Raw genomic sequence first — 20,517 nt, 5'->3', positions numbered from 1 at the left:
TCAATAAACGCTCCATGAAAAAATATTTTCTCCAGCGGATATCTGAGTAACAACATGACTGAGCTAACTGGAGTAGTTTCATGTCGTGTCCCACAACGGGAGGGTTTTAACAGCTGACGTCCTGGTGTTAGCTTAGCTACCGCCGTTAGCTTAGCTACCGTTAGCTGTCCCTGTCAGCTGAGCCACTGATGCTTTCTAGACACCGTGATTCCCCCAAACTGAATAAATCCAACACATAGCAACACAAAACACACACACAGAAATAGTAATGTTTCTTCAATCATTTCAGATTTGTCTAAACGGTGATAGGGCCTGAAAAATATGATATATAGCTAAACTCTCGTTTGTTACTATTGATCTCATTCACATTACAGCTGGTTTTCTACCAGGAAGTAGAATGTAAACAACAAGGCGATTCGGTCTATTAACGTAACGTTATGGTTAATGGTTCAAAATAGTTAAACAATCGAGTTGCCGTAGAGTGTTGTTACCGCGGTAACGTTACGCTCCGCAAAGCACATGGAAACTCCAAAATTATAACGTTAATTAAACAAGAGGAAATGACCGGTGGATTGGCGTTAGCAATGGCTAAGAAGAAGGATTACAGTACATGACCATCTAAACAAGAAAATGACGACGTGGATTTATTTCTGTTTACATCACGTTATGGCCGGAGGGGGGAGGGGGGGCTGGCAGCGGGAGAAGACTACGTTTATGTAAGAAACAGAAAGTAGTAGCTAATAAAAGCAAGTCTTATTTAACGCTAGACAACTTGTATTAAATCATAAAGCAACTCGGGCATTTCGGGTCCACTGGTTTTTAAGGGTTCGGCTCGGGTTCGGAACTCATATTTACAATAAAAGCTCGGGGCCAGTCGGCTCCGGGTCCAATTTTCACGGGTCCATTTGGGTTCGGGTCCGTCAAATTGGACCCGTGAAGACCTCTACGGTACAGTAATCCTTCATAGGATCTCAGAATGTAATGTGTCCTTTAGTTTCAGGTCGTCTCTTTGTCTCAATTCAACTGTGTGGAGACAAATTCATTCATCTGCTGATCCTCGACATAAAATCCTGCTGCAGGTTTTCCTTACGTTGTGTGGAGCCACGGCTGCAGGGCCAGAGACCAGGCTGTAGTGGTCTGAGGCCTCCACTGGGACAGAGACCAAGCTGTAGTGGTCTGAGGCCTCCACTGGGCCAGAGACCAGGCTGTAGTGGTCTGAGGCCTCCACTGGGGTCGGTGTAGTGTGAGTGATGCTGGTGTAAAGTGTGGTCACCTCCACAGCTGCAGCTCTGCTCTGTCCGTCCTCTCTGATCTCAGCGTACACCGAGCTGACCTGCAGGAGGAGAAGGGTTTGGTTTGTTCTGAACAAACTCTGACGATGCTGAAATGTCCCAGCTGCACTCAAACTCACCTCTGTGACATCTTCGTACACAGCTTCCTGTGGAGGTCCTCCTGAAAAACATCAAGTGTAAACCATCTCACTGTGAATGTTACTCTGACGTCATCTGACTGCTAATCTAGATGATGATGATATCACCACTCACCAGCCCCTCACCACAACCATGTGTGTTTGGCAAGTGGATTTAACATTTAAAAGTTTGACTATAAGGAATTAACATCGTAGATATCAACAACGTCTTTCTGACTAGTCGTTATTGCAATTTGAATAGTTGGATTTTTCATTCAAGATATCCGTAACGTAATTGTGACTAGTGGAAACGACATATAGAGATATCTGTAATTCAGTTTTGACTATAGGCACAACTGAATTACAGATGAATCCAAGATATCTGTAATTACATTCTGACTAGGCGGAATGAAAGTTGCAGATTTCAGATATCTCTAATCAAAATTCAGTTCAAGATATCTATAACTTGATAATAGATATCTACAATTAAATTATGACAATTTCTAATTTGAGTAGCAGATATCTACAACATCATTTTGACTAGTTATAATTCCAGTTACAGATATCTACAGCATCATTTCGCCTAGTCAAATCTTGAAAAAGGACAGGTAGATATCTTTCATTGAAGTGAAATAAAGATATCTTTAACTTTATGACTAGTCAGAATCAAATTGTAGATGCCTCAAACTGGAATTATTACTATTCATAATTCAGTTACAGATATCTGTAATTCACATAGTGGATATCTGCAAATGAATTGTATTGTGTAACTGAAATTGTGTGTGATGAAGTCTGATTCAATTAATATGTCCGAAATAAATAAATAAATAAATAATTGTAGATATCTGTGATGACAAACCCAATACACATGAATGGCAAAAGTGACGTCATTTGTCCTAGGAAGAATGTAGTTGTTGATCTGAAATGTTCTTTTTGACGAGGCAAAACAGAATTACAGATATCTGCAACACAATTATGATTCTGGTTTTTAAATGTTGAAATGGCTTCACATATGATGTGTGTGTGTGTGTCTCACCTCTGGATCTTCTCCTGCACAGTATCAACACTCCCACTGAGACCAGGATCACTGTGATGATCAGAGTCGGACCCAGGTACAGCAGCACACCTGAGGTGGAGTCAACAGTTCAGTGATAACAGCTTGGTTACACTGACACCTGCTGGCTGAGTCTGGTATTACACCTGTGTTTACCTGGCAGCCTGCTGCATCAAGCTGGGACCAACAGCTGCACAATGATAATGTTACCAACTACAATAATTAGGGTGAATGCTGAAAGCTGTTGTTCTTCGTGTCGGCCATCTTTCTTTATTATTATTCTCACATTTCACATTTTTTGCATCCTAAGTCCTACATACTTTGTGCTACTTCAGCAATTACAACAGAAGTAAGCGATCCGGTCATTTTGGCTAACTTTTTGTCAGCCGATGCAGTTAGCAGCCCCCGCCCTTGTCATGGATCTATTGGTCCTCGTCCCTACGTCACCACATTCACGCGCATCCGTTGGCTGCAAACACAGCCCTTCATGCCGTTCTCCATGTCGGCCATCTTTCTTTATTATTATTCTCACATTTCACATTTTTTGCATCCTAACTAGTCCTACATACTTTGTGCTACTTAAACGATTATTATTATTATTCAAATTGTGCAGCTTCTTCAGGACATTATTGCTGTTGTTTTTTGTTTTTTTAAAATGTTGACAAGACTTTCAGCTATCATAGAAAAAGCTTTGATTTGTCACAGTATAGAACTCTTATGACTCCAGGCTCTCTGTGGCAGAGTGGCAGTGCAAAAGGCAGCATGGCTTCAGCAATGGCTTTCAGCTTTCACACACATTTTCCTTATGGAAATGCTCTTTCCAGTTTCACTTTGTGCTCAGACCTTTTTAGTCAAATTATCAAACAATTGTAAACTAATATCTGTCACGTCAGACTTCCTGTTCATGTGCACTGCAGCAGATCATTATTATTTCTGTCATTGTTGGAGTTTCAGTTTGTTTCTCCTATAATTGACCTCATCAACCTGAGGCCAAACAGTGTTTCTGTGTTTTGAGGCTCCTGTTGTCCACCGTGCTGCAGTCTGAGCACTAGATGGCGCCAGAGAGGCTCTAATGTTATTTTAGATCCAGGAAGAGGACGTTCATTTAACTTGTACTGTAACTGACGCTGCTGAGTCTCCAATGTAAAACTGAACCAACAGGTAAAAGGAGCTGAACCTGCAGCTGCCGTCGTCTCAGTGGAAGAGTGTGGACGTCCTGTTGAACTCTGTGCTGCTGTCGGTGCTGTGGAGGCTGAAGGGACAGATGATGATGAAGCAAGAAGAGAAACAAGAGTGAAGGTAGAGAGAAACCAGGCTCTCCTTGAACTCACAGGAGGCTTTAAGAACAGACAACAACATCTTCAGACACATTTTCACCTCCTTCAGGAGAAACTCACCTTCTGTGACAATGATCTCAAACTCTTTAAACGGCTTTTTGGACCGAGGTCTGCCCAGTCCACAGCCGTACCTCCCAGAGTCAGAGCTGATGAGCTGTGTGATGGTCACATCCAGAACTCCTCCACCAGAACGTCTAGTGAGCATGATGCTGTATCTGCCGCTCTCCTCTTTGTTCTCATTGGTTTTAATGAGAAAGTCTTTTGGTTTTTTGCACTCTCCCTCTCTGCAGACGTACCTCATCCCTCTAGTGGAAGAAAAAACACATTCAACGCTGATGTTTCCTCCCTCTGTTCCTTGATAAACTGGGATTTCTGCATCGACGAGACCAGTGTTTCCACTCTGTGCTGCTGCAAGTGAAAAATCAGTCATTACCATAAGCCGCCCAATCACAGTACTTTCCTGCCCAGTCCCACTGGGATCTGCCCAGTTCACCAGTAACCGATGGAGAGACAACTGTCCCCACAGTCATTCTGGAGATGAGACGATACTTTGAAATGTAAGAAAAGTGTTTCAGCTCAGTTCAGCAGCTACGACTGTTCAAACCAACGGCCTCCACCAGATTCTAGTGAGGAAATAAGTAAAGGTTCCTGTCTGAACCACTCGTTTCTCGCTCGGTTAAAGGTGTTTCATCGAAGTTCTCACGAGGACCTGAGCCAGTGTCAGAGAGGAAAATGAAGAACCGTGTAGAAACCCAGAGGAGATACTCACAGAGAAAGAAGCAGCCGATCAAAATGTGCTGGACTTTCATGTTGGAGCTGCCGATGGTTCTACGCCGCCCGTCTTCCTTCTTCTCTCTGGTCGACCAGGAACCTGTAACTTCTTCAAACATCGTCCCACTTCCCATCAGAAGCACACCGTGACCGACCCCGCCTCCTCTGATGTCGGCCTGTCTCTACTGGAGGATCCACTTCCTGCACGGCTGATGTGATTCACAGTGAACAAAGACGGCTGTCAATCACAGTGTGAATGGTTATTTGTCTGTCTGAGTGTGTGTGGTAGAAACTGCTCACGTGACCAGGTGGAGCTTCCTCTGCTAAATGCACAACTCATCCAGTCCACAGCAGAAACCTCCACCTTTCCAGCTCACAGTGGCTCAGTGGGTCTGTGATGCTGCCACAGCATCATGAGTATGGTGGTTAGAGCATTATTTTTTGATTTCACATTCATATTTTGTGATATTGTCTGTCAAAACTCTGCTCTCGCATTCAAATTTGCCCTGCTCGTGCTCAAACTGTGTGCTCGCACTCGGTTATAGCTGCTCGCGCAGATTTCCTGCTAAGATCGAGCTCTTCTTCTTGCGCTGAGGAAAGTTCTGCTCGCGGATTTTCTGTCAACTGTCAACCAATAGAAGGCCGGCTACTGTTGACCAATCAGATTATCCCTGCTTCTTTATGGGTGCGTTCGCTGTACTTCAAGGAGCGTCGCATACGGGCGGGCACTTTTTTGCAAAAATATTGAAGCGGTGGCATGTATGGTTCAAGGCCATGCAGACTTACCTGCATGGCCTTTAAAAGTGTACTTTTTACCTTATGGGGTCTTAAAAGAGATATTTATAGAAAAATGTGCACCCCAACATTCTCAGCATCATGCTGGGCCGGGATGCAAACCAGCGGCCCCATGATGTAAAAAAAACAATAAAAGAGTGCGAGCACACAGTTTGAGCACGAGCAGGGCAAATTTGAATGCGAGAGCAGAGTTTTGACAGACAATATCACAAAATCTGAACGTGAAATCAAAAAATAATGCTCTCAAATCAATATAATATGCTCTTGTTTTATGGCAGCAAATAACCACCATACATGTGACTTTTCCTTTCTCCATCTGTTCTGCATCACGCGACGCAGCTGTGAGGAGTCGGACCAGTCTCACACAAGAAGTTAGTCAAAGCTCTGAGAGGAAGAAGTGAGTCTGTCCTCAAAGCCGGAGGCTGCTCGTGTTGCATTATGGGTAACGCCAGTGCCAGGGTTAGACGAGAAGCTGCTGCATCAACTGTGATGCTTCTGTTTTGACACATAGTTCATAATGAGTCAGAAAAACACAGTTAAACAGAGTTTTAATCTAGAAATCATGTAGAAAAGATCTGATAATACAACAGCACTCAGCAAAGTAACACTGGAATGGTACAAGTAGATGATGGAGCAGTATTTCATGTTCAGTCAGATTCAGCTGTGGCTCTTAATCTCACCATACAGAACAAAACAACACTGGAATGATACAAGCAACAGGTTCAGTTGTGTAATGTGATATGTTTAACATGAATTACAAATGGAAAACATCAATTAAATACCAGTAAACCATTTTTGTGGATCATAATTAAAAACATTTCTGCACATCAAAGCAAAAAGAGGAAAAGACTTCAGCATTTTACAAACTGAGATTTTAACTGTTACGTCTTATCGTTTGTTGACCAACAGCAACTTTTACCAGAAATATAACAAAACACAATGAAACACACAACAATGATTCCCATGATTCACTTCATCCACAACAATATCTGTTATAATGTCTCTCCATCTGTTCTCAGCTTCCTGTTGTCTGCTACAAGTTTACAAAATACAGTAAAAGACCCTGAAGATTAAAGCAGAAGTAAGTGGTCCGGTCGTTTTCGCTAATGCTGCGTTCCAGGCAGGCTTTTGAAATCGTAAATTACAGCTTCAAGTCACAACTTACGACTTTGTAGCGTTCCAGGCAACCCACTCGTGTTTCTCCGACCTGTTTTACCTGTGAAAGTCACTATAACGGCCACTCGTAACTTCTGACCGGTGAACTCGTACCAGATCGAACTGGTACCACTTCACGGTCGGAAAAATACGAGTTTCCTTGAACGCACCCTAACAGTCCTCGTCCCTACGTCGCCACATTCACGGCGTCCCTTGGCTGCACACACAGCCCTGCATGCCGTTCTCTCTCCTCATTGGATAAAAACTGTAGGATACGATAAATGTTTTCTCCTCGGCTCAGAGCAGAGCAGAGGGACTGACAGACCCGTGTTTCAGACCAAACACTCTATAGAAGTGATTGCTGTCGGAAGATAGAACTATTTAAGACTTATATTAACACAAATATATCACTTACTTCTGCTTTAAGAATATAATACAAAACAAAAAATAAAATCTTACCATGGTCATAAAGAGTGACCAAGTCCTGGTCTAAACCCAGACAGTGTCTGGTTTACTGAGAGTCTATGTGAGTGAGTGTGGAGTAGATCTGGTCCTGGTCCCTGGAGGCTGGATCCAGGCTCTGGTAGGTGGAGTCTTCACATGTGGAGGCTGGAGACACGTTCACATAGTCGATGCACTGAAGGAAAAGGAAACAACAACTTTATTGACCTCATGGTAAAAAAGACATGTGAAGCAGAAGTTGTGGGTTTGGAGCGTCTGAATCCTCTGGTCATGAACACAGAGAAGAGAAATGACATCTATGACTGTGGTTTGTGATGGTCCGTTTGTATTTAGTGCAATAAATAAAATACTAAGAATAAAGGTCCAAGAAAAACACAAAGTGAAAATGTCTGTGAAACTGTCAAACTGTTCACTGTCCACAACTGTTCAGGAAAACTCATGGACAAACATTTTACTAGGAAATACTGAGTAGTGGAGCTTCATGTGAAGAGGAAACTCATCATAAAACAAATTTTTATTCCTGGACTTTCAACCCAGCATGAGACTCTGCTCTTGTTTTAGTGCTTTATTGTTTTCATTGTTTTAACATTGTTATTGTTTTATGTTTTATGTTAAAGGACAATTCCAGGCGAATTCAACTCGGGGGTGTATTTTCCTCATTTTAGGTCTAAAAGAAGGAATCTGAAGATTTTCAGTTTAATTGCTCCAAAAAACAGCACAGACGTGTGGAAGCAGAAGTTGTGGGTTTGGAGCGTCTGAATCATCTGGTCATGAACACAGAGAAGAGAAATTACATTTATGACTGTGGTTTGTGATGATTCGTTTGTATTTAGTGCTATAAATAAAACACTAAGAATAAAGCTCCAAGAAAAACACAGAAGTGAAAATTGTCTGTGAAGCTGTCACAATATGCACAGCTAACAACTGTTACAACAGTTACTAGAAAATACTGAGTAGTGGAGCTTTATGTGAAGATGAAACTCGTCTTAAAACACATTTTAGTAAAACCCTTGTTTTAGTGCTTTATTGTTTTTATTGTTTTAACATTGTCATTGTTTTAATATTGTCTTTATGTTTTATGCCTTGCATTCTATTATCTATGTACAGCACTTTGTTCCAGCTGTGGCTGTTTATAAATAAAGTTGAGTTGAGGAAGTCAACAACATGTAGATCAGTTTCACCTCTTTGTTTAGCTCAGCATCATTTCATGTATTTGTCTTGTCAGAGACGGTAAAGTCACAGTGAGAGTCAACAGAGACATTCTAGAGGAAGTCACCTCCATGTTGGTGTGGTCCGTGTTTCCTCTCCACCTTGAACCTGTGGAACAGATTTCATGTTTTCATTGTTCACATTAGTTTTCACTGAAAGGTGCAGAGACAGTTGGAAGGTAACTCACCACAACAGTCCTTCATCTTCTGGTTGTAGAGCAGCAGCAGAACAACAACAACAGCCAACAGGACGACCACAACCAGCACAGAGACACACACAACCACAACCAGGAAGTAACCTGGACCGGAGGAGGAGGAGAAAAGATGGAAACTCTTCTCAGTAGCTACAGGAAACACAGTCGATTCAATCTTTGAACATGAAACTCACCTGGACGTGGACCTGCAGCTGGTGAAGGGGCGGAGCCTCCTGTGGTCTTTGGTGAAGCTGTTGGAGCTGTGAACAAACCATCAGACAGTCAGATCAATACATCCTTAACATTCACATTAAACTGTGTCAGCATGTGACTAACTGCTTCTTCTACTGAGTCTTTATGTTCACACTCATGAAAATCAGCAGCACAAACTTTTTAACATGTCAGGTTTTTAGAATGAGTGTGAGAGTCTGTGAGGGTCCAGATGCTGTAAACATGACTGGAACAGCACTTACACACTCTCACCACACGTTACCTTGACAACAAAACGTTGTTGACTCTGGTCTTGGACCGATAATTTACCGTGTGTGAGGGAGGCTGACTCAAAACTAAATGTTCCTGGATCAGATCTGATCAAATTATCATCAATAATCACAAACTGCACGTTAATACTGACAGTAAACTTCTTTTTTTTCTTTCTTTCTTTTTTGTTGTTGCTCCTGTCCATTAACAATAAAGAGACTGGCGGAGCTCTCTCTGTCCTGGGGCCTCATTTATCATTGTGGATACACCTTTTTTTACACCATTTTCCCCTCGTTTTGTGCGTACGCACTTTTCTCCGCCAAATTTGGGATCTATCAAGCCAAAACCTGACGGGGAAAAGTGCGGACATTTACACCCATTTTGACCCTGGCGTACCGTGATTTACACCTTTTTTGGGGAACAGGAGGAATTGGCGACACCGTTGCTGAGTCAGAGAACTGCAGTGTGAGAGGGAGAGAGGAGCGGAGTACATTTAGAAGAGCACAGTAGGATTTTTTTGAAGTAATTGTGGTAGTGGTGGACCGTTGATGCTGGCAATCCAACCCGCTCTATAATAACACTAGGCTTTATGTTCATTGATAAACAGAGCGGATTGAGGATTTTGCTTCTTTGATTAGGCTGTGTGACGTCCGACAAGGATCAAACCATCCAAGTTTAAAAACACATCGGCAGCAGCGCACACTGATCTGCAGCTACTGAGACTGTTATTATTCTGTCACCTGAGTTAACGAGGTGCACGTGTGTTTGGAGCTGACGAGAGGAGAGAATAAAGAGTGAGACAACGCGGCTCTGAGGAGGAACTGTGAAGGACTCAGCTGTAATGGAAAATGACCTAAACCGAGTCCAGTAGAGCTGTAACTGTGTAGTGGAAAGGCCTGCAAAGTAATAGTAACTATCGTCCTGCTTTACATTGTTTTAACATCTAGGTAAAAAGAAAAAAAAGAAAAAAGAAAGATTTTCTGGGATAAAGGGGCAGATTACATAAGATTCTTCTTCTTTCTGCTCCCTTTTGTTGAGATTTGGGAGGTTTTTGTTTTTATTGTAGCTTATTAAAGGAGCATTATCGCAAATCCAAATTCTTAATTCGGCCACTAGATGGAGCCAGGCGGAGCTTATCAGATATAAACAAGTGGGCAGCTGTCAGAGAGAGAGAGCAGCCTCGTTTAGTCCCCTCCTACCCCCTCCTCCTCCCTCACCAGGCTGAATGAACGTGCAATCGCGGGAAAAAGAAAACTCGCTAGTGGAAGCGGCAGCTCTACGTCGCGCACAACCACAACAACGACAACAACAGCAACTGCAACTTCCTCCTCCTTAATAACGCTGAGAGGACAGCTGAAGAAAGACACAGGGACGTGGAGACAAAGTGTTCTACGGAGCGATTCAGTGACTGTGAGCAGCCTAACACTGCTACATTACAATTTACTGTTGCATTTTTCCGGTTCGGAGGTCGGATTTGCGAGTTCCGAGTGCAATTGAACGCAGCAAGCGTCGGGCCGGCTTGAATCATAACAAAGACAAATGCTGCATTTGCCCCACGGACACTACACTGGCGATTTTTTTGTAAATTTAGTTATGGCTCCCCCCGACCTATCTTTTGCATATTTCAGCTTATTTTATGCAATTACTGCTGTATTTGCGATAATGCCCCTTTAAAGTGCAAGATCATTTTTCTGACTGAGTTATTGCCCGTGTATCTGCTTTCGGAGAAGCGGAGAAGTTCCGCTTCTTTCCCCCGTCCTCCGCCCGTTGTCTCCGTTGTCACTTTGTTGTCACTTGTAGCCGCTCCACAGAGAGCACATGGCTAATTAAATATGCACGTGCTGACCATATATGGTTGTATATAGGCGTTCCGGGGGTGGAGTAAGAGGTGTGTTCACGTGTGCACCATTCTTGGGTCCGGTGTGATTTATTGCGGAGAGTTGTGCGTACGCACAGTTTGATTGATCTGAAAAAGGTGTAAATATTTAGGGTGTACGCCATTTTCGTCTTTTCGCCGTATGCAAATATTTAGTAGCAGTTTTACACCCTCTTTGATAAATGAGGCCCCTGGTGTGTTAATTTACTTATTTTTTTTAACACTCGCGTTCACAACGCTATGAACTGTGGGTAATTCCCCTACCCAAAGTCAGCATCGGTGCTGACTTACGGTAAGGGGGCAGTAAGGGCTCATTCACTGACTCACTGACTTGATGATCTGACAGTGGAACAGCCCTCACACACTCACGGACTGAACCTGAACGCCTCTAAGTCAGTGAGTCCGTGAGTGGTCGGATTGAAATTGGGCATCGACTCAATCTTTGAACATGAAACTCACCTGAACCTTCAGGTGATGAAGGGGCGGAGCCTCCTGTGGTCTTTGGTGAAGCTGTTGGAGCTGTGAACAAACCATCAGACAGTGAGTGTGTTTGCAGTTGTTCGGGTCATTTATCCTCAGGTTAACACTTGAACCTTTACGAGCCTGGTAAAAACCGGACAGTGAATCTACCTCACTGTTCACATAGATGTAACGAAGCAGCATCGGCTGTTTTCAGATACCAACTTACTAGAACCAGAAGAAGCTGTGGAGACATGACATAACCGAGACATATTCTGCTCCTTTTCCACAGATTAAAACAGATTTTAAAAAGTCATGTCTGTTCTGCTTCGATCCCACCAGGATCAAACATCACAGCTCTCTCTGTTCAGAACGGCTGGTTTCAGTGTCTGTCCCTTTAAATGCAAATGAGCCACTGCTCACGAGGCCCCGCCCCCTCTACAGGTACCTGTACTTAGAGCACTGTAAAAGAGAGTAAGGACACCACCATGGACCCCCGTGGTAAGGGTTTAAGGGTTTAAGGGTTTTGCGCCCCTAGTGGCAGGATGTGGGTATTGCAAAAGCGCCCAGAAAACCCATTCACTCCAATGTATGTGTGTTGCCCAGTTGCTGGTAAATGGATGAAAACGGATGTGTTTTTGTTTTTAGGAGTCTTGGTCATATCAAATTATACTTATAATTTGTTTATTACAAAATGTAGATTGAAACATTAATGTAGACAACTGTTTTTTTTGTGTGTGTTTTTTTTACTAGCCTATGTGTTAATGTTTATCTTTAAAGGATCCTCAATGATGCCATTAACGTGGGTGATCTATAAATGTCCTTAAATTATTGAAAACACCACACTGCTCATTCATCAACAATGCAGAGTTGTCAGTTCTTGGGCGCTTTTGCAAAACCCATATTCCTCCACCAGGAGGCGCTGCCATTGGACCAATGCATGTCGTTACTCTCTTATTCTGATTTAACCTCAGGAGCCTGAACATCACTGATTTATTGTCAATTATCACATTTTGGGGCCAGAAGACAAACACCCAGATAAATGTTAAAGAGCCTCAGAGAGACATGTTTACATGATATGTCTCCTTTAAACTTACCGCCTGTGACTCGGATCTCAAACTCCTCGTATCCATCCTGAAGAGGAAAAGAGCGAACCAAACCACACCGGTACTGGCCTGAGTCAGAGGGACGTAGCTCTCTGATGGTCAGATGGAGAAATGTTAAATATAGTGGAAAGAATCCTTCTTCATATTCAATCTCGTATCTGCCAGCCTGATTCCTGCTGCCTCTTGTTTCGACAAGAACGTCTTCCTCTCTGCATTCGTCCTTACAGAACAACTTCTTCCATCCACCCAAGAAAAATCCACATGGAACTGTGATGGTTCCTCGTTCGGTTCCTGTACGGACGCGTCGCTGTGCATCAACGAGCCCGATGTGAACATCCTGCAGCGCTGCACGAGACATCAACAGAGTGTGAGCATATCAGGAGAATTTCACAACCGCTGTGTGTGTGAAGGAGATAAAATACCGCAGCTCCTCCCTGAGAAGCTGGTGCAGTTAAACACTTATGCTCTGATGCAACATTGATGTCATGTATATTACTGTATATTACTGATCAACTCAACAATACCAAATGTCTGGGCCCCTCAGGCCATCCTGTTCTGAGGCATTAAATATTTCTAATAACTCAAATTAGTTTCTAAATGCTGTTTTGATGTCAAATTTCTGTTGTGTTTTAATGTATTGTACAAGTCCCTGTAAAGAACTGGATGCTGCTAAATCATTATTAAAGCAGAAGTAAGCGATCCGGTGGTTTTGTCTAACTTCCTGTCAGCAGATGGAGTTAGCAGCCCCCGCCCTCGTCATGGATCTATTGGTCCTCGTCCCTACGTCACCACATTCAGGCGCATCCCTTGGCTGCACACACAGAGAGGACTGCCCCTTTATGCCGTTCTCTCTCCTCATTGGATAAAGGTTGTAGGATACAAGGAAAGTTTTCTCCTGGGCTCAGAGCAGAGCAGAGTGACTGACAGACCCGTGTTTCAGACCAAACACTCTATAGAAGTGATTGCTGTCGGAAGATACAACTATTTAAGACTTAGATTAACACAAACATTCACCTTACTTCTGCTTTCACTGATTTATTTAGCTGCCAATATGTGTGAAGTTAATGTACATAACATATATATATGTATATATAATGTCTGTAGAAAACCAACTAACTTTAAAGGGACAATGAGTTTTGGAAAGCAAAGTGTTTTCACACTACATTTCCCATGAGCCTCCGCTCACACAGTGAAATTCTTGGACCGGCGTGTAATGGAAAATTTTGTGTTGTATAATCATGTTTGTGATTGAACTTCTTTTCTTCTTACCCTAACCCTTACCTTGTGATATGTGGTACTTAGTTAATCCCTTTGATGGCAGCAGTGAGAGGTACACCAGCGAGTCCACTCAGGACAGGTTAAAGGTTAAGAGCCAGAGAGAGTGTCCTGTGGAAATTTACAAGGGATTGTTGTGTCCTGGTGGTGAGACTAGGCAGAACCACCGGAGGGGCCATATTTTGTTGGCTCCTTTTTTTTCTTTCGATTGTGATATATTTTGAGTTTATGGTAAGATTATTTAGCTGAATTTTTTTTTACCACATATCACAAGGTAAAAAGAAGTTCAATCACAAACATGATTATACAACACTTGTAAAGCATAATATGGGTTAACATCAACATGTTCCATTACAGACGCAAGACGGACGAAAGCAAAAATTTGCCAAGAATGTTTTCATTCATCAAGAATGAAAGTCAGAGGTTTGAAGACGATCAGATACCGTCGTCGTTCCGACCATAAACAGCGATCCGGCGGCGTCCGCGAAACCGAAAGTAGGAAATGCTGGGCGAGCAAAATAACGATAAAGATAAAACGATATATTTATTGAGAATGGACCCATTACCAAGTGGTACCACGTAGATCCACATTAATATGAGACTTTTTTATAACCAAATACAATCTCCTCATTGTCCCTTTAACTGTCAGTTTATTTAGGTACACCCAGTTAAGACTAATAAATCCTACTACGAGACACATTCACACTAACTGTTCATTGTTATTAATTATTGGTATCATCATTTAGAAAAACTACAACATGAAGTGGATATACTCACTGAGACAGAAGAAGATCCAAGAGTGATAAACATTCATGTTTGAAGCTCTGATGGTTTCACACTGTTTCACACTGCTCTTTCCTTCTTCGCTGTTAAACAAGAAACTTCTCTTTTCTCTAAATGACGGAGAAAAATAATAATCTCCTCCCCTCTACGTTTCTCTTTTCTATCAGAAGTCACAAACTGTACATTTCTGTCATTTCCACAAAGTCACAATCAAATGGCACAGGAAGCTGATTCAGATGCTCCACTCCCTCCAATATTATAAATACTGTATGAACACTGACAATGTGTCCAGTTTACTGCTAGTACATACTTTAAGGTCCAGGGTGGGGTTTTCACAGATGCCAATTTGGTCGTTTCTCCCCGAGCGAGAGGCTACACAATGTCCCTTTAACAAAGTGGAGTAATTGAAGAAAATTAAAGTGTAGCAAAATAGTGTTTGGCCATGCTTCCTGAAACTCTCGTAAATAAGAGTAACAAGTACAGACCTACCTTCACCAAACATAGAAACTTGTGTGCACCAAAACATCCAACATACATTAGTAGTTGTACAAAGACAACAGGAATGCAGAGTCCAAACATCTTCACTCAATTCCAACAAAACAAAGATATTTCAAATAATGTGGCAGCTAATTAAAGGGACAACGAGGAGTTTCTATTTGGTTATAAAAAGTCTGATATTAATGTGGATGAATCTCCGTTACCACTTGTTAATGGTCCATTTTAGATAAATCTATGGTTTTGTCTCTATGGTTATTTTGTTATTATTAGTGGTGGTGGAAATGCTGGGCGAGCCGACCAGCGTTTCTTTACTTTCGGTTTTGTGGCGAGTCATGAGAATAACGCCGCCGAATCTCCGTTTATGGTGGGAACTACGACGGTATGTGATCGTCTTCCAACCTCTGACTTTAATTCTTGATGAATGAAAACATGAGTCTGTCTTGCACCGGTCAAAGAATTTCACGGTGCGGAGGCTCATAAATGTAGTGTGGAAACACTTCACTTTAACAAAACTCCTCCTTGTCCCTTTAAACAGGACCTTTATCTTCAGTTCTGTTTCTTTTTGCCGAAGCAGCATCAGCTTGAGTTGTTTGTTGGTCAGTTCAATTTGTTTGACCGCCCTCTCTGTGTTGTCTGGAGGTTTGATCAACTGGTCAGTCTTTTATACCATGCCAGCGAATATACATTCAGGTGTGAGAGTAGTAGTGTTGACAGACGACAGTAAACTTACACTTTTGACGTGAAGTTTGTGCTCCCAGTTCCTCCTCTCGTGAAGTAGTTCGCCATGTTTCAGATCTGGAGGTGGAGATGCAAGATTTTGCAATCCGTATCCAGTCAGACCGGGACGTCTTGAAGTCAGCAGGATCATCTTGATCCACGACTGAGAAAAGGAAGAAGTGAAGTCATGTCATGGAAACAGTTTAGTTTACTTCTGCTTTAATACGAATAAGGTCAAACAGACAGTCACTGCAGTTACACTGATTGCATCATGGTGACTGATATCAGTAGTATCGGTATGATAAGCAATGTGCTGATGAATATTTGCACACAATTTCCAATGTATTTAAAATTACTTCACAAAAGTAAAAACAGCCTGAAATAGGAGAACGCGCCCAATCACTCCATCTTACCATTTTCACACATTTATTTAGTCGTGCGGTAACACTTTATAATGAGTACACACTATTAAGCATTAGTTAACCATGAATAAATATTGAATTCATAATTTATAACACATGAATACTCATTAGTATGTAGTTAGTAAACATAGTTATAAATGTTTTACTCATCATTGGTAAGCACAGTAGTTATGGATTAGTAAACACTGAATTCATCATTTATAAAGCTTGTTTCTGACGTTAATACTCATTAGTATGTGGTTTACAATCACAGTTGTAAATGTTTTACTCTTCATTAATAAGCTCATCTATATAAATGATGGATTCAGCATTCCCAAGCTGCTCTTACACGTCCAGTATGAATGGTTAGTGAGTGTTAGTAAATGTTTTATAAAAACTCACAAATTTCATTTCCAATGGATGACTTATAGACAGTTATTAATGCAGGAATTCATGAATTCAGGCAGTTACAAAGCACTTACTACTTGTTAATTAAGTATTTTGTGTGAGCTCATCTAAAGTGGGCACTATCTATGCCTTATAGAGCATTTACAAATGAGATATTAAGGCTGGCAATGCCTCAAGACTCACAAGGAGAGACACAAGGAGAGACACAACACGATATGGTTTATATTGCATTGTATTTATTGCAACTTGGGAATATTATAAGGGTCTGGTAAAAACGAAACTTCTCAACCAGCGCATCCAGCGTTTACCATTTGTATTTATAAATGAGTCTGTGGTGGCCGCGACTCTCTCCCTGCTCTCTCCCTCTCGCGCACACACGGGCAGATGGACAGGTCGTGTTGTGACGGTAATATGCTAATGCTAGCTAATGTGTTCAAATTGCTATCCGCCCCCCATGGGGGGGTTCCTAGTAGTGAAATGGCACCCGGGTACCGCCCAAGCCGAGCGAGTACTCGGACATCGGCTTCAGCCCTACAAACAATACGGCATCTACACTGATATCAGTTCACTCCGAACCATAGACTGTATAAAGCTCCGAACATGCAGCCATGACTCCGAAGCAGCCTCTTGCCCCCTGGTTTGGGTTGCACGCGCACCGGCGGTCGCTGGACATGTACGTCGACGAGCCCTCAGCACGTCATCAACGTGACGACGCCTGGACGACGCTGGGAGGCGGCAACACTGTAGCCGGTGCAGCCCATAATATATCCATGGTGCAGCCGCTGCAGCAGCTAAGATGAATGGAGAGTTGGAGACGGAGAACTCTGCCCAGAATCGACGAGTCCGGCGGACGCGGGCCCAGAAGAAAGCCGGTGTGGAGATGGATATTGAAGTCGGCAGCCGTCAGCGGCACTAGTGGTGAGTATGTGTTTGTTGTGTTTGCTGCCACAGATGGTCCATGGATGATAGCTAACGTTAGCTTGTCTGCAGCTGAAGGCTTTAGCTCTCGCTCCCTGACGTAGGCTACTACCGCGAGATGTAAACACACATTTCAGGACTGCTGACTTGTATCATCAGAGCAGCCTCCTTTCATATTTAATAGAGGGGGGACAATACCTGACAATAATATTCTCATCTGTCAGGATGTGCCTGCTGTAAAGTTAAATATCTTTATTTTTTTTCTTTTCTTTATTTTTAAACTGTTGATAACTCTACTTTTTATTTTTGTTGTCTAAATTGCAGTCCAAAATCTGGATCAGGCCGTGTACAAGAAAATTCTCTGGCCGTTTGGTCTCCTGTTTTCAAGCGTGTTGGGATGGACCGGAACACTGCTCCAAAACATTTCTTCTTTTTTTTTCAAAGAATTATTTGCTGAACTTAAACTTCTGTGATCCACTGTTGGTGTTGGCAAGTTTTTATTCAGCCATGCTTCCCCTTGTTTTACATCAACAGCACAGTTGTACAGTTACAATATGTTGGGAAGTTGCAATAAATACAATGAAATATGAACTATCCCTTTGTGTTGTGTCTCTCCTTGGTCTGTTAAGATAACCAAGACTTTTATGAGTCTTGAGGCATTGCCAGCCTTAATATCTCATTTGTAAATGCTCTATAAGGCATAGATAGTGCCCACTTTAGATGAGCTCACACAAAATACTTAATTAACAAGTAGTAAGTGCTTTGTAACTGCCTGAATTCATGAATTCCTGCATTAATAACTGTTTATAAGTCATCCATTGGAAATGAAATTTGTGAGTTTTTATAAAACATTTACTAACACTCACTAACCATTCATACTGGACGTGTAAGAGCAGCTTGGGAATGCTGAATCCATCATTTATATAGATGAGCTTATTAATGAAGAGTAAAACATTTACAACTGTGATTGTAAACCACATACTAATGAGTATTAACGTCAGAAACATGCTTTATAAATGATGAATTCAGTGTTTACTAATCCATAACTACTGTGCTTATCAATGATGAGTAAAACATTTATAACTATGTTTACTAACTACATACTAATGAGTATTCATGTGTTATAAATGATGAATTCAATATTTATTCATGCTTAACTAATGCTTAATAGTGTGTACTCATTATAAAGTGTTACCCTATTTTTTTAATTCTGTTTGGATGAAACATGAAGAAAGTTGTAAAGAACAAAGATATGATGTTTTAAACTGTGCTGCTGAGATATGAGACATCTGATGTTTAAAATACATTTTGATAAAGATTCATCGACCTGCAGCATTAACAAATGAATAAGGAGCAGCTTTCAAGTTTCAAGTTTATTTCATTTATATAGCTCTTTAAAAACAAACAGTCTTTGCACCAAAGTGCTTCACAAACAAACATGTTGCATGTAAAATAGAAACAGACCAAACAAACACAAGTAAAGGCCAGAGAGTAAAAGAAGAGTTCATCTTGTTTTATTTGCATGTTTTCTTCCTGTCACCTTTGTCTCTGTTGTTTTTGCTGTGGTTCATCACCACCAGAAGTTTTCAGCTTATCTGAACCAAGCAGGACAGAAATGACTCCTCAGTGTGACAGAAGAAAAGAAGCTGAGAACAAAACCAAATCACGCAATAATCATGTTTGATATTGATACATGTTCTAATGTATTGGATACAGTCATGACTTATAATACTGATATGATTTCAACTTGACTTTCAAATCTGCCCTACCACAGTTTGAATTCAAGGCTTGAGCCAAACAGAGAAACGCCCACTGTTCTGCCCAACTTGACGCCTGTACCCAACACCTTTGCTTCTACTGTACCATCTGCAACTTTAGTTCCAGTGTCCACTGCCAGACCGACTGTAGCCTTTGCAGGACCAACAGAGGCTGAGGCGCTGGCCAGTTCTGCTCTGGCCATGGCACCAACAGCTTTGTCAGTCATTACAGCTTCTGCCCCAGCGTTGGGTCCGTTGGCTTCAACACCAAAGATGCTCCATTCAGCTCCAGCACGGCCCACTCCTGCTTCAGCAGAGACTCCAGAGGAATCATTCTTGGTACCAGCATAGAGGCCCTTAGCTAACGCAAATACACAAATCAGCAAATAAGTAGTTTTCCCGTTTTATGGATTTCACTGAATTGCTGTAAAGAATGTTTACATCTTTTAGATTTGATACTGTCCACATATTTAAGGGATAGTAGCATTTTTTTAAAGTGGGGTTGTATGATCTCCAAATAGCCCCTAAGTACTTTAATTGCAGTAGAAGACTCTCTGCACTCCTCCCGTTAGCAACGCCAGCCCATAATAGCCCTGCCCAGAGATTTACAACATACAGTGTTGTGAACAGACCCAAAGAAACGTACTATTTTCACGGCCTAGAAGAGGTTTTACCTGAAAAAAAATACACAGTTCCATTGTTCACTATAATATAATTTTTTCCAGCCCTTCAAAGTGCAGGAAAAACACAGTTTTTATTTGGACCTAACCAACTGCTGATCGGCGGGCGCTAACCCTGGGCGGAGGGATACGTGAGTTGGTTAGGTCCAAATAAAAACTGTGTTTTTCCTGCACTTTGAAGGGCTGGAGAAAATTATATTATAGTGAACAATGGAACTGTGTATTTTTTTCAGGTGAAACCTCTTTTAGGCCGTGAAAATAGGCCGTTTCTTTGGGTCTGTTCACAACACTGTATGTTGTAAATCTCTGGGCAGGGCTATTATGGGCTGGCGTTGCTAACGGGAGGAGTGCAGAGAGTCTTCTACTGCAATTAAAGTACTTAGGGGCTATTTGTAGATCATACAACCCCACTCTAAAAAAATGCTACTATCCCTTTAATATACACCAGTTTATATTTAGTCACTGAAAGTAGAGGTTTACTAAGTGTTAATAAAAAGTTATCTGTCATCAGAGTCCTTTGTAGTGGTGTTTGCCTACCTGACATCTTGAGAAGTTGTTTTCTGTGAAAGAGAGATAGCAGCTGTCAGCTACCAGAGCAATTACAATTATGACCGTTCTCTGTGGAAATTACAATAAACATATATTATGGTAATATGTTATATAAAGTCTAAAGCAAATTCTATTTGATATTAACTCATATCTAGTATGCGCAAGTTCACCAATATTCAGCCAGTGTGTTATGTAAACTGATTTATGAGCTTCCTGTAATGACTCT

The 20,517-nt window shown here is 41.7% G+C and overlaps 1 protein-coding gene across 1 annotated transcript; it reads right to left on the bottom strand.

Moving 5' to 3' along the window:
- Nucleotides 1-7,031: 7,031 nt before the first annotated feature.
- On the bottom strand, nt 7,032-20,286 carry LOC146985244 (uncharacterized). The gene is made up of 8 exons (XM_085783030.1): nt 20,280-20,286; nt 19,169-19,423; nt 12,297-12,650; nt 11,200-11,259; nt 8,579-8,644; nt 8,379-8,534; nt 8,259-8,299; nt 7,032-7,157 (listed from the first exon to the last, which is right to left on the bottom strand). Exons 1-8 carry the CDS (start codon nt 20,284-20,286, stop codon nt 7,032-7,034), a joined length of 1,065 nt encoding a protein of 354 aa, XP_085639156.1.
- Nucleotides 20,287-20,517: the final 231 nt, after the last annotated feature.

The sequence above is a fragment of the Trachurus japonicus genome, chromosome 7 (assembly GCF_045865225.1).
Source record: "Trachurus japonicus isolate A0001 chromosome 7, Traja_1.0".
In the NCBI taxonomy this organism is placed as follows: domain Eukaryota; kingdom Metazoa; phylum Chordata; class Actinopteri; order Carangiformes; family Carangidae; genus Trachurus; species Trachurus japonicus.
This window is presented reverse-complemented; position numbering and strand designations above follow the sequence as displayed.

Excerpts from the sequence above, each read along its gene's own strand:
- LOC146985244 (XM_085783030.1), bottom strand. Across the intron at positions 12,651-19,168 it reads TGGAACTAAAGTTGCAGATG|CGCTGCAGGATGTTCACATC; the intron begins GTACAGTAGAAG and ends TGTCTCGTGCAG. Across the intron at positions 7,158-8,258 it reads CGGACCACACCAACATGGAG|TGCATCGACTATGTGAACGT; the intron begins GTGACTTCCTCT and ends CTTTTCCTTCAG.